We start from the raw sequence: 13,533 nt of genomic DNA on the forward strand, positions 1-13,533 counted from the left end.
TCTGTCATATGTCACTGATAGATCTGCCCTCTGGGAGTTTTATTCAAGAGGATATGTCCCATTGCTCCTATCTGTGTGAAGCTGGCAAGGAGTGCTGTGACCGCATGGCAAGCTGCAAATGTGGGACACACACGGGTCAGTTTGAGTGTGTCTGTGAGAAGGGCTATTATGGGAAAGGTCTGCAGTACGAATGCACAGGTGAGTCTCCAGTTTGTGAGTAATTGGATCAGTTATCTCTTGCTGTGTAAGAGAGATCCCCGAGCTCCATGGCTTAAAACATTTATTGATTATTGCTCATGAATCTGTGGGTCAGCTGAGCAGCTCCTTTGGTCTCAGCTGTGCTGACTCATATTTGTCATTGGCTATGAGTTGGGGGGACTGCCTCACTGATCTTAGCTGGTTTGGGGTTTTTTTTGTTTTAACGTCTTTGGGGATCAGCTGACTGGGGTCTGGTCAATAATGATGGGCTAGCACCATTAGGTTGGCCTTTATGTGGCCTCTCAGATTCTATCAAGCTAGCCTAGGCTTGTTCACATGGTGGTGGCTGAAGTCTAAGAGGGAGAAAGGAAGTTTGCAAGGCCTCTTGAAACCTGGGAAGAGGAAGATTTGGGGTCTTCTATTTTTTTTAAGGTTTTATTTATTTATTTGAGAGAGAGAGAGAGAGAGAGGGCACAAGCAGGGGGAGTGGCAGAGGGAGAGGGAGAGGGAGAAGCGGACTCCTCACTGAGCAGGGAGCCCAACGTAGGACTTGATCCCAGGACCCTGGGATCATGACCTGAGCCGAAGGCAGACGCTTAACTGACTGAGCCACCCAGATGCCTTGGGTCTTCTATTTTTCATCAATCAATAACCAAATCTGTCCTATAGACACTTAAGCCAAAATATACCTTTGTCTCTGTAGGACATTGAAGCTGGTGGGATTCTGGTCCTGGGGCTGCATGTAACTTGTGGGATTGTCACAAAAAATGCCACATTCACTTGATGATCTTACAGCTCTTCACAGATCTCCACAAAGGGACCTCAGAAAGCTCTAAAAGTGGCATCACTTCACAGTAGAACTCACTTCATCGACATTTGTCATTTTAACCTGCTCTAGATTTTCTTGCAAGAGGATCTTGATGTTTGTAATATTTTATCAGAAAGGCCGAGAAGAGCAATTTAAGGACCCTGGTGTTTCATCTTTTTTTTTTTTTTGTAAGGAAATACTTGTAAATGATATTCTACTAATCTTTAGAAGTAGTATGTGGCTTTCCGTGTTAACATTTTGCTTGTTCTGTTTTGCCTAAAAGGCAACATCTGCTCTTTGGGAAGCAGGTATTCTCATGGCAATGAACAGCCACCAGAAAAACTTAGGAGCAGTAGGTTTACTTTCTACTGTACCCTGTGGTCTTTCGCTGCTTGTTTCATTTGAGCATTATTTCATTCTGACATTTAGGAGGGAGGTAGGCTTGCTCTATGGCACAGAACTGTGTCTCTCCCCTGTCTACATGATCTGCTGTCTCGCTTTCCTGTTTTCTCTTTCTCATAGGACATTTGCTTTTGTGTCCTTCTTTTATTCTCCTTTATTCCCGTTGCCCCTCAGTTCCCCTCATTTAACTTCTCCTTCCTCCCCTGGCCCTGGTCCCAGTGGGCAGACACATACTTCCGAGGTCCGAGCGTCCATGCTTACCCAGCAAATCACTCCTTTCTTGGCTCTGCTCCTACCCCACCCAGCAGGAATTCTCATTGAAGCAGAAGAAAGGGGAAAGAAATCAGCCCAACTGCCTCCGAGTTGGCAACATGCCTCCCCTGGAATCTTCCCACACTTTCATCAACAGCCCAGCTTGGCACGCGCCCCAACGCCCCCTCCTTTCCTCTCCTCTCATCCTAGCCCACCAGACACAGGCAGAAGCTCTCATTTTCTTTGCTCCATGCTGTAGTCAGCATGTCTGCTTTCCGTGTGGTCGGAGACTGAACTGTCCCTTGCCAAGAAGCCACTGCTGTGTGGCTGCCCAACAGCCTCAGCCATGCTGGGCTACAGCCCCCACAGCCCCATGGCCCTATAATCTCACATCCCAAGGGGTAAGTGACAGGATGAGACAGGAGGCAGTTCACAAACCCACCACCCCTGGTTCCCCAAGTGGCTGTGGCTGCTCTTCCTTGCACATTCCAGGCTGAAATATGAGTGAGGTTGTGTGGGCCTGTCTGTAGAGCCCATAGAGGGGACAGGAGTACTTCTGCAGCTGGTTCTTGCCAAGAACACCAAGCACAAAAGGATTGATTTACCCATCCCTTCTAAATTAGGAAGCCTCAGCTTACTACTTTCTTTCAAGCAAGATTTAAATGACTGCATCGATACAAATGTGCCTATTGTCATCTTTAGTATTTGTTGGGAAGGGGTTAGGAAAAGGAATATTGGAACCCCAAAGTGTTTGCTGTGATTTGTAGATTTGTGGGAGGCAGCACCTGTCACTAGCTTCTCTTACACGCTGGGAACTAAGAGAAAATTAATTAATTACATCTTCCCTGTGGCAGGAAAGACTCATCACCAGACCTCTTTAGGAAAGACAAAAAGAAATATTAGCTCTAAATCATCCAGTATGGAAAACCTGGAAGCCAGGAGCCCCTCTTAAAATCGATCTAGTCGACAAATGTTACTGAGCTGGTTTTTCATGCCAAGCCCTGTGCTGGGTACCAGGCAGGGATTCAACGGTGAGCAGACTGACATGGCCCTCTCACCTGCTGGGAACTTACAGTCTACCACACAAATCAGTCTGTAATCACAGCCTGTGATATGTGCTATTAAGTAAAAAGACCCGTGCTGGAAGGAAGGAACTGCAGGGAAAGATCTACTAAGATCGTCCCTGTAACTAAGGTCTGAAGATGCCTTGATGATAGCTGTTTTCTTGCCTCAAGAGAGGATGTTACCTTTGCTTTGAATAGTTGAAATTCTGAGTATTTTTCCTCATTGTAGAAACAATGCCTTTCAGAAACAAATCATTCCTCCGTAGAGCCAGAAGGAACCTTAGAGATTGTCACCTTGGAATCCCTTATTCTACAAGAGGAAATTGAGGTCTTGGGAAAGATGAATATTTTGTGTAAGATGGCATAGCCAGACATCAGCAGGACCCCAAAAGGGACCCGGGACACTTTTCTCTAAGTTCTCTGTTATTTCCAAGATCTCACACTGCTTATTTTGCATTTTTGAAAATAACTTCTTATATACATTGCTTTTTAGAGACCATCGACACTGAACTGTGCTCAGAGTATTTAAAAACATGGGAGGATCTGGCTCAAATTCAACCCCTACAAATTAGAAGCTATGTGATTTTATTTTATTTATTTATTTATTTTTTAAATAACCAGTTTATTTATTTTTATTTATTTATGATAGAGAGAGAGAGAGAGAGAGAGAGAGAGAGAGAGAGGCAGAGACACAGGCAGAGAGAGAAGCAGGCTTCATGCACCGGGAGCCTGACGTGGGATTCGATCCCGGGTCTCCAGGATCACGCCCTGGGCCAAAGGCAGGCGCCAAACCGCTGCGCCACCCAGGGATCCCGAAGCTATGTGATTTTAGACAATGTTTTCTGATTCTCAGTTTCTTCTGTATGAGCTTAATAATGGTATATATGTGTCTGTCTGCATATATATATATATGTACATATACATATTTAGGTTGAGAGAATATACTTAGATTGCTTTGGTAGTATCGGGTGCATCAATTCTTAATCAGTGGTACTTTTATTATTAATCATTGTGAGATAATAGAAATATTATTATGAGAAAGGTAATGAATATTAAAGTAGTTACCTCACGTATGAGATACTTGAAGATAAATGACACCGTGTATTCGTGTATTTTGTAAAACTTTGCTATGGGAAGATAAGGAAGGCCTATGCATGCAGGTGAATACCATCAAGAAGCCTTGCACCTACCAAAGATGGAATGCAGTTGTTGGTTTTGTTTTATTTTGAGAGAATTTGCACGAGTCCGGGATGGGGCAGAGAGACAGGGAGAAGAAGAATCCCAAGCAGATTCCATGCTCAGCACAGAGCTTGATGCAGGGCTCGATCCCTCAACCCTGAGATCATGGCCTGGGCTGAAATTAAGAGTCAGACACTTAACTGAGCCACCCAGGCACCCCTGGAATGTGGTTTTTACCTGATGAGAATCCAATGAAAATCACTTGACGGGATGAGCACTGGGTAATAATATCTTCATTAATAATAATAATATCTTCATTATTCTGTATGTTGGCAAATTGAACACCAATAAAAAATAAATTTATTATTAAAAAAAAGAAAATCAAGAATACTGAGAGAGGGCAACAGGATAATATGCCACAGGATGTTGAAGAAAGCAGAGCTTGTTTGCTTTGATTAGGGAAAAATAGGCTGAGGTAAATTGTAGTTGTTAATTCATTTCATAGAAAAGAATGCTAGAGCTAATTGTAAGGGCTTGGCTCACTGCTCAGTTGGGAGATGAGGAAACTCCATCCCATGATCATAGGGAATGTAAGTGGCAGATCTGAAGCTGACTCAAGGTTTCCCAATTTCATGTGGTCCCTCCTTTACTTTCGATTATCTCCACTGGTGCTGGGAGACTTCAAAGAAAGCTGATGACTGTGGTATGACTGTGCTCTTCTCATTTTCCCTCTTTGTTCTGGTGATTAGCAACCCGGACTGCCTGGGTTCTCAAATAATGACTCTCTTAAACCCCACGCAAGGCAGTGTTGTTGCTTGAAGTGGCCTGGGCACCACAGTCACAGTAAGCAGCTGCTTCATGGACAAGACCTTGATGCACAAAACGATTTTAATCATTGTGGATCCGTCCTATATCCTGAACATCTTAACTTGAACGTGAGCTTGAAGACATTCATTAGAAGATATTAGCAAGAAATTGACTGAAGAGTTCAATTTTATGAGACATTTCCTAATAGGCTTGAACTGGTTTTTTATTTCCTTTGGCTCAAAAGTTCTTTGAGTTCATTTTAAAACAATCACAGGCTTTTAGATGGTGGTCTTAGCGTGTGCTAATAGGTTTTACAGAAGGGAGGACCATAAAATAAATAGATAATCCGAGGTAGAATGATGCTTTGTTTGTGTATGTCTCATTCATTTGTTTATGGTGCTGACTATAGAAACCATATCTGATAGAAGTTCAACTAATACTAAAAAACTTGCTAGGGAAAGAGAATTTGAAACACAGTTGTAATTTGAAATACAGATCCATCCCCCAGATAGACAAGTCTCAGAGAGGCATTGCAATAAAAGAAATCTAGTTCAGCAACTAAATAAATTTCAAAATAGTGCAAGTTCTTTTCTTGACTCCAACTCCAAAACAGGGTTATGTAGACCACAGCAATTGTTAAAGCCTTGCTTTTCTCATCATCCTTTCCCTTAGAAACCATAACTCTTCTGTACTTATCTCTTCAAATTCCTCCCTACACCCTCCCTATATTCATACTCAAGCACACATGTGCCTTCCAAGCCCTAATTCAAACTCCTTATCCTTCTCTCTTTCCTCTAGAGTCTGCATCACCCTCTGGGGAACCACAAATGGAGAAAGGCCAGGAACACTTACAAATCAATCCTTTTTTTGTTGTTGTAAATCAGTGCTTTATAAAAGGCCTATGATATTTTCTTCCTTTTTTTTTTTTAAAGAACTACATAACTTCATTTACTGTAAATATTTTGTATAATTCAGAATTCACATATGGAAGTTTTTGAGGATTTCATTTATTTATTTGAGAGAGAGAAAGAGAGTGAGCACCAATGGGGAGGAGGCACAGAGTGAGAGAGAGAAGCAGACTCCATGCTGAGCAGGGAGCTTGACCCTAGGCTTGATCCCAGGACCCTGAGATCATGACCTGAACTGAAGGGAGATGCCCAACTGACTAAACCACCCAGGCGTCCCTCAGGTGTGGAATTTTAACACTGCACATCCACATTTAAAGGTTTGAGACGATATTCCTTTAGGATTAGTAATTGAACTTCAGCCAAGGGAACTGTACTACAGAACTGTAGAGTCTAATGAAAAGGTGTTTCCATTTCTAGCTCTAGTATTCTTTTCTTCATCCTGCATCTGTGGCATTTAGACAGTGATGAGGATGACAGCAATAATAACTGAAAATAATTAATATTTAAAGGGCACTTATGATATTCCAGGCCCTTCCCCAAGCATTCATATATGTTAACTAACTTAATGTTTATAATAACTCTTAGAGTATTGTTTCATTTTAGAGACAAGAAAACTTCAAGTCTGAGAGGTTGAGTAATTTGTCCTGAGTCATATAACTAATAGAGCTGGGAAGTAAACCTAAGTTGTCTGGCTCCAGAGGCTACAGTCCAGCTATAGAGACAGATATTTAACAAATGAACACACAATTAAAAATACAATTTCAAATTTTGTTACTTAATCTCATAGTTTGACCCTTACGAGGTCATCGGTATTTGATCATTTGCTACCCACAAAATAGCAGCTTCATAATGTTTTAACTGAATACTAGGAAGGAAAAGAAGAAAATGAGTTATAGAAAATGCAGATCTGCTTAGTGTTTTTAAATTATTATTCATAGAATGAACTTCAAGCATCTTAGCATGGCATAAAGGCTTTGCCTGATTTGGCCTGTCTTTACCCTTTGAGATAAAAGCTGGAGCTAGTTATAGTTTCCACCAAATATCATGTTATTTCATTCCTCAGAACTTTTTTCATGCTTCTTCTGGTTCCCTTCCCCACCACACCCAGCTATTTTCTTTGTCCTTCTTCATAATGATGTCCTTCATCGTTAACAGCCACTGACACATTAATTGTGTATGCCCACTGCCTACTTCCAGAGGCATTTAGTAAGTGCTCGAGAAAGAGGATGTAGGTCAGAGGTCAAGTTTAATATCAGAATCTTAAATGGATGAGAACTGAATATTGAAATCTCAGACAATTGCATAAATTCCATGTCTGCCTGGAGCACCAAAGGATCTCTAGGCTAGAAGGCATATGGTAAGAAAAATTTAAGACTGTATTTTTTTAATATTAAATATTTACATTTGGTTAATCTTTGACAACAATAAATCAAATTCAGTGTATGGTTGATATCCTGGATGAGTCATTTTTAATGGCTAGATCATCAAATCAGTTGTGAATAGTCAGTGAACTCTTATAAATCCAAGCAATGGCAGATGTTCTAAGCTTTCCCCTGGAGGGATTTGAGAGATGCAGAGTATGAAGACAACAGGCATCTTGAGGACACTGCTTCTTTGCAGATATTGACTCCATTTCAGTGAAATCGGAATGATTTGCAGATTGAAAATTATAGCTGGATGAGGGCCAAGGCTGAGGGCTAGACAATGAGCAAAAGCCCCAGTTATATTATTTTTCATAAAAGGAGGGTACACTGTAGAAATAGAAACACTAAATTATTTGTGTGGAAGTATCTTATACATGTAAATTATGAACATAAATCCCCATCCCCCTGCTGCACACAGACATTTTCCTGTATAAATATTATGTCATTTCTTTGGAAAGAGAGAGGACAGAGAGCTCTAGAAATTCTTGAATGGAAACCAAAACATTTGGAAATCTTGTTCTCTGAGCAGAGCTTAGCTGACTTTTTTTTTCCAAAAACATCCCCAGTGGTGCCTAATAATGGATTTGTAAGGTATAAGGAATTTGTACAACGTATTCCTATTTGCTTTTTGTGAGGGAATATTGCTATCGTTTTAACACTGGTTACCATTACCTTAAAAAGGAGCATGGGTAACTGGAATAGGCTAGTTTGTTCAGTTTTCCACTGAATAAGGTAGGTATTCAGTCCTGATGGTGCATATTCCAGTCTATCATGATTTCATAATAGGGAAATGTAGAGAATTAGATGCATATAATCACAGGTGTGACACATCATCAAACTCCAAAGTCATTAATTTTATTTTCAGCTTGGTTATTGTATTCTTCATCTCTGTGACTTCTGTTTGGTACTTTTCTCTCCTTCTTTTTTCTTTCTTTCTTTCTCCTTCTTCTTCTTCTTCTTCTCCTCCTCCTCCTCCTCCTCCTCCTCCTCCTCCTCCTCCTCTTCTTTTAGAGAGATAGAGAACACATTCATGCCTGTGTGGCTGGGGGAGGGATAGGAGAGAGAGAATCCTAATTAGGCTCCATGCTGGGCCCAACTTGGGGCTCTATCTCATGATCTGAGCCAAAATCGAGTCACTCACTTAACCAACTGAGCCACCCAGGCACCCCTCTCTTTGGTACTTTTTTATATTTTCTCTCTTTCCATTGAAGTTCTCACCATGCTCATCCATTCTTCTTGTGGGCTCAGTGAGCATCTTTATGACCCATTACTTTGAACTTTATCAGGTAAATTGGTTATCTCCATTTCTTTAAGGTATTAAGGTTTCTTTTTCCCCCTGAGGTCTTATATTGTTCTTTTGTTTGAAATATATTCCTCATTTCTCCATTTTGCTTGATTCTCTGTGTTAGTTTCTGTGTATTAGATAAAACAGCCACCTCTCCCAGTCTTGAAGAAATGACCTCATGTAGAGATGAACCTTAACTCTGGCTCTCTCAAAATTTTGTGATTGTCCAAGCAGCCATTTTTATTGTTAGTGGCTCCTAGTTGTTGAGGGTGAGCCAAGACAGGACAGTGTCCCAAAGGGGAGGAGCTCAGTTGGCATCTGATTACAGGTTGATTAGAAGCCAGACCATCAGGCAGCAGCTTTTAAGATATGCAAATATATATAGTCTTGTGGGAATGCTTGCATAAGCCCTCCAGCCACAGAGTGGGGATCTAGAGGTGTCCCTTGGGTGGCAGTCATAAAAAATTGAGGCTCCAGTGGAGTGTATAAGCTCCTTTCGGGGAGATATTGGTGAGCTGTCAGAGACGGAGGGAGAGCGCCAAGATTGTGTCCACCTGCCTTGGTTCCCTCAGAGCGGTAGGCTTCTGGGCGCCAAACCTGAGACCTGTGCCCGCAAGCCAAGCTCCAGGACAAGTAGCAGGCCTCTTTGAAAGAAGGCCACGGGGTGTGTTTCAGTCTGCAGTCTGTGCAATACCTTGGGGGTGGTAGCCTACCCAAAACTCTCTCTCCCATTGATACCATCTCTGGCATCCAAGAGCACAGCCCCAGGCCTTCAGAGCCAGGGGATCAAGAGGCAGCCTTTGGACGGCAGCTGCAAAGCCAGAGCACCAGATGGGAGATACTGTCACTGTAGAGTATGGCAGAGAGACTGAGTACAGATGGTGCCTGCTGGGAAAAAGGGGGAGGAAAAAAGCCTAGCATTTAAAACAAATAAACAAAATGGTGCCCACTGGCTAGAGCAAGCGTGAAGATGGCTCCTGCCAGCCAGCAGGCATCTAGCTGTGCGCTGCTTGAGATGCCTGCCCCCCAGGCTGACCCTTGAAGGTTAGCAAATGAGCCTCATCACAGGAAGTCTGGGTGCCTCTGGATTGTCTTCTTGTGGCTGAGTGGGGCAGGTGAGTGGCAGGAGCCCTGTGAGAGCTGCTCCTCTGTTGCTTACAGCCTAGTAGAGCTTCAGCTCTGTCAGGTAACAGGGACACAAGCCTTGAGCCTGGTTGGTTTTCTAAACTAGATGTTTCCGGGCCTCATCAATCAGGTACAGGTCTCATTTTGGGTTTTGTTTTTTTTTTAAAGATTGTATTTATTTATTCATGAAAGACACAGAGAGAGGCAGAGACACAGGCAGAGGGAGAAGCAGGCTCCCTGTGGGGAACCCAACGCGGGACTTGATCTGAGGATCACGACCTGAGCCAAAGGCAGACGCTCAACCACTGAGCCACCCAGGTGCCCCCAGCTACAAGGCTTAAAAGTCCAGGTGCCTGATGTGGGCTTCAAACCCTTCAACCCTCAGGGAGAAACTCTGGGCTTGAAGTTTCCTCACAGTGGTGGGTCACCCCAGGCAGGGATGTGGTTTAAAGCGAGACTGTGTCCTAACCTCTCCTACCCTCCTCGATGTGGGCCTGCTCGTATTTGTCTGATATGTAGGGGTTGCTCAGTTTTTAGATTTTTTTTCAGAAGTTTTTCCATAGGTAGCTGTAGAGTTGAGGTGTCTTTGGGACGAGGTGAGCCCAGGATCCTCCTAAATTGCCATCTTGAACAGAGACCTCCCCAAGTCAGTATATGTGTATTTTTTTTAAGATTTTATTTATTTATTCATGAGAGATACAGAGAGAGAGAGAGAGAGAGAGAGAGAGAGAGATACAGGCAGAGGGAGAAGCAGGCTCCATGCGGGAAGCCTGATGTGGGACTTGATCCCGGGCCTCCAGGATCATGCCCTAAGCCAAAGGCAGATGCTCAACCGCCGAGCCACCCAGACGTCCTAGTATGTTGTGTTTTTTAAAATACTCATAAAAATGTATCCAGAATTCTAAAATTATCAAAATAAGGATTATAACCAATTCTTATCATTATAAAAATCTTACTTTTTTCCTTCTATTCCTTAGCCCCCTTAGAGGTAACTCCATTAACAATGAAGAGGACACAAAGGAAAACGCTTAACATCTGCCAATTAGCAATCTTTAAATATTTGCTCATGTAACCCCTAAAAAAATGGAAAACCCATGTTCCCCTTATTGATTTTTAAGTAGCCACGGGAAGTTTTTCAGCGGGATTTTAAAAGATGGTATTGCCATAACACTCTATTGGCTTTTGAAGTAAAACTATTATATCACTTTTAAATGTACCCATTAAAATTGAAGTATATAACAAATTTGATTCCTTCTAGTGGTATCTGTTTGTGAAGCAGCTTTTTTCAATGCAGAAACTTTGCATAGTTTCTTGTGTTCTTAGATCTCTTCCATGCTACTTGAGCCACATAATTCAAATGCAATGTATTTTTATATTCTAGCCTTTTATTGATCACAGAATTCTACTCTGCCACAAAAATTGTGGATATACATTGAAATTCATTTTTAAATTTTATGTGACCAAAATTACTGTTAGATCAAGTTACTATTGTTATTTGTATGTAATTTGTCAAAGATATTTTGATACTTAATACCTGTAGAAATAAGATGCTACGAGAGATTCATGTCTTCATGAGATGGATCATTGATTACTTCATGTGTCTGTGGACTTGTATTATTAGAATAAGATAGCATACAGTATCAATTTCATTTCTGTTTTTCATTTTTGTAGGTTTTAGTGCTGAAAACACTTCTTCATACAAATATGTGGATTGAGCTTGAAGGAGTTGTGTTATATTGACATCATTCACTTCTTTGAGTTCCTCCTGAGTTATGTGCCAAAAATAACATGAGTTATCTATCATCAAAAAAATATTGCAGATGATCTATTAGCTGACTGTTCCCTTAGGTCCTCTTCCAATTTTATCGAAACTGAAGAATTGGAATACTTTTGACTTGCAAAAGGAGTTGTTACCCAATCATTAAAATCGTTATAATCATTCATTTATTTCACTAGTTTCTGGAAGTGCTGCAAAGAGACTTTACTAGGACCCGTGAAAGGACTTCCTGTTACTATCTCACATGGAAGTGCTTTTTAAAATCTGATCATGTCTGGGAAAATCAAAACAATGCAAATTTTTAAAAACCTTTAGCAATCCAGTCATTTCTGATAAAACTATTTTACTTAGAATGTGCATTAATTTTATTTACTTATTTTTATTTATTTGAGAGAGAGCAAGCACAAGCAAGGGGAGGGGCAGTGGGAGAAGCAGACTCCCTGCTGAGCAGGGAACCTGACATGGGGCTCGATCCCAGGACCCTGGAATCATGAGCTGAGCCAAAGGCAGATGTTAACTGACTAAGCCACGCAGGTGCCCCAGAATGGGCATTAATATATTCTTACCAAAATCTTGGAGCCAATATTTAGCTTATTTAATTTATGGACAAATATCTATATGTAACCTTTTATGAAAATATTTCACGCAGTTAAACCTATCCTCTCAATCAGACTTATGTTCTGAGAGAAAAAGGCTAAATAAGCTAATGCACATTTTGGTGGCCAGCATATTACCTTAGATTTCCTCAATTGTTAAATAAGGCAGAGACCCTGCTCTGAATGTCTCAGCTGGATGGAGTAAGTTACTGCCACCTTCAGTATCTCCCGTGGACATTGTCTCCGTAGCTTTGCCCTCATCAGACTCTTCTGAAGAAGTGACATATTCTTTGACACTATTCAGGAAGTTGAAAAAGAAAGGTGGTAAGTGAGCAATGCCTTTACTCTTACTGCCCCAGCTTAACATGTTTCTGAATTCAGAATCTCCAAGAAATGAGCCTAAATATTCCCATTTCCAATGACAGGAAATACTGAATGGTATTTAACTGAAATATGTGTAAAACAAGGAACATTTATTAGAGGACTTGCTTGTGGTACCTTAATGAAAGGAAGGTCTCCAGGTATCAAGATTTGAATTGTATGGAGGTTTGTTGCCTTGGGATGATGTGCCCTAGTAAGACTTAGAAGAGATGAAAAATACACATTTCGTTTGAAAATTGAATGAAGGGCAGTTGCGAAAAGGTGTGCTAGGCGCTTTCTCTGCTACATCAACTTAGGTGAGGGCACCTATCAGGGTTGAGATTCTGGAAGTCATTTCTCTAAAATGATTCATGCCACAACCACAAACCTCTTGCAAAATTTTTGCCTAATTAGGTTCCTCATTTGCAGACGAAGAAACAGTATTAAAGAATTTAAGAAATTTCTCTAATGTCATTCAACTGGAAAGAAGCTAGCATGCAAACTCAGATCTCTCAGATCCCAGAATTTGCGCTGCCTCTTAGCCATTACACTGCCTACAGTCCATCCATAGCACTCATTGCACGGTCATTATCCATCAAAGAAATGATCTAGAAATATTTTACTAATCTTCCTAGGTTATGTTGAAAGTAAACTGTTGCTTCTAAGTAGTAGCTTAACATCCGAAATGTTTGGTTCTGTGGGGTCTGCGCGGGGTTGGTGCTTACTAAAATGTTAGATGACTAGCCAAGTTTGGATGATAACCAGTGTTAGCAATTTGAATATGATAGCACAAACTACAGAAAATCAGACTCAGCAAAATCATGATGTGCCATGTAGCATCCTAAATGCAGGTACTGGTAAAATATGTATATTGTAGCATCTATACATCATATACATATATACATATAGTTATTGATTCATTAGTGGCATGAATCCTACTCCTGAATCCTGCTTCATGACTGTCACTGTGTTTTTCTGGGCAGGTTTTTTGACCTCTGTTGGACCTCACTTTTCTAGTCTATAGTAAGTAGCTGGATGGTTATAAAAATTAAATGAGATAATATGTACAGAAAGCTTGCTAGGATGCTTGGCATATAGCAAGTGCTTGATTAATTTAAATTATTCTACTCTACCTGTGTGGTCCTCAGTAGGGAGCGATTTTGCCCCCCAAGGGATATTTGGCAACGTCTGGAGACAATATGGGTTGTCACAGCTGGAAGGAGCTACTGTCATCTAGTGGCTAGCGGCCAGGGATGCTGCCAAATATCCTACAATACACTCAACAGTCATCAACAGGTTCCAAATGTCAGTAGTACTGAGGTTGCAAAACTGTGTCCTGTATTGACAG

The 13,533-nt window shown here is 41.3% G+C and overlaps 1 protein-coding gene across 4 annotated transcripts in view; it reads left to right on the top strand.

Annotated features, from left to right (window-relative positions):
* SVEP1 (sushi, von Willebrand factor type A, EGF and pentraxin domain containing 1) overlaps positions 1 to 13,533 on the top strand; it is a 181,240-nt gene that overhangs the window by 29,715 nt on the left and 137,992 nt on the right. For all 4 annotated transcript variants that reach the window (XM_055301712.1, XM_055301714.1, XM_055301713.1 and 1 more), the window contains exon 3: positions 22 to 198. In XM_055301712.1, the coding sequence (XP_055157687.1) occupies positions 22 to 198 (177 nt within the window). The remainder of the gene's footprint in view (positions 1 to 21; positions 199 to 13,533) is intronic.

Source organism: Nyctereutes procyonoides, unplaced genomic scaffold (assembly GCF_905146905.1).
Source record: "Nyctereutes procyonoides isolate TBG_1078 unplaced genomic scaffold, NYPRO_anot_genome, whole genome shotgun sequence".
Lineage (NCBI taxonomy): Eukaryota > Metazoa > Chordata > Mammalia > Carnivora > Canidae > Nyctereutes > Nyctereutes procyonoides.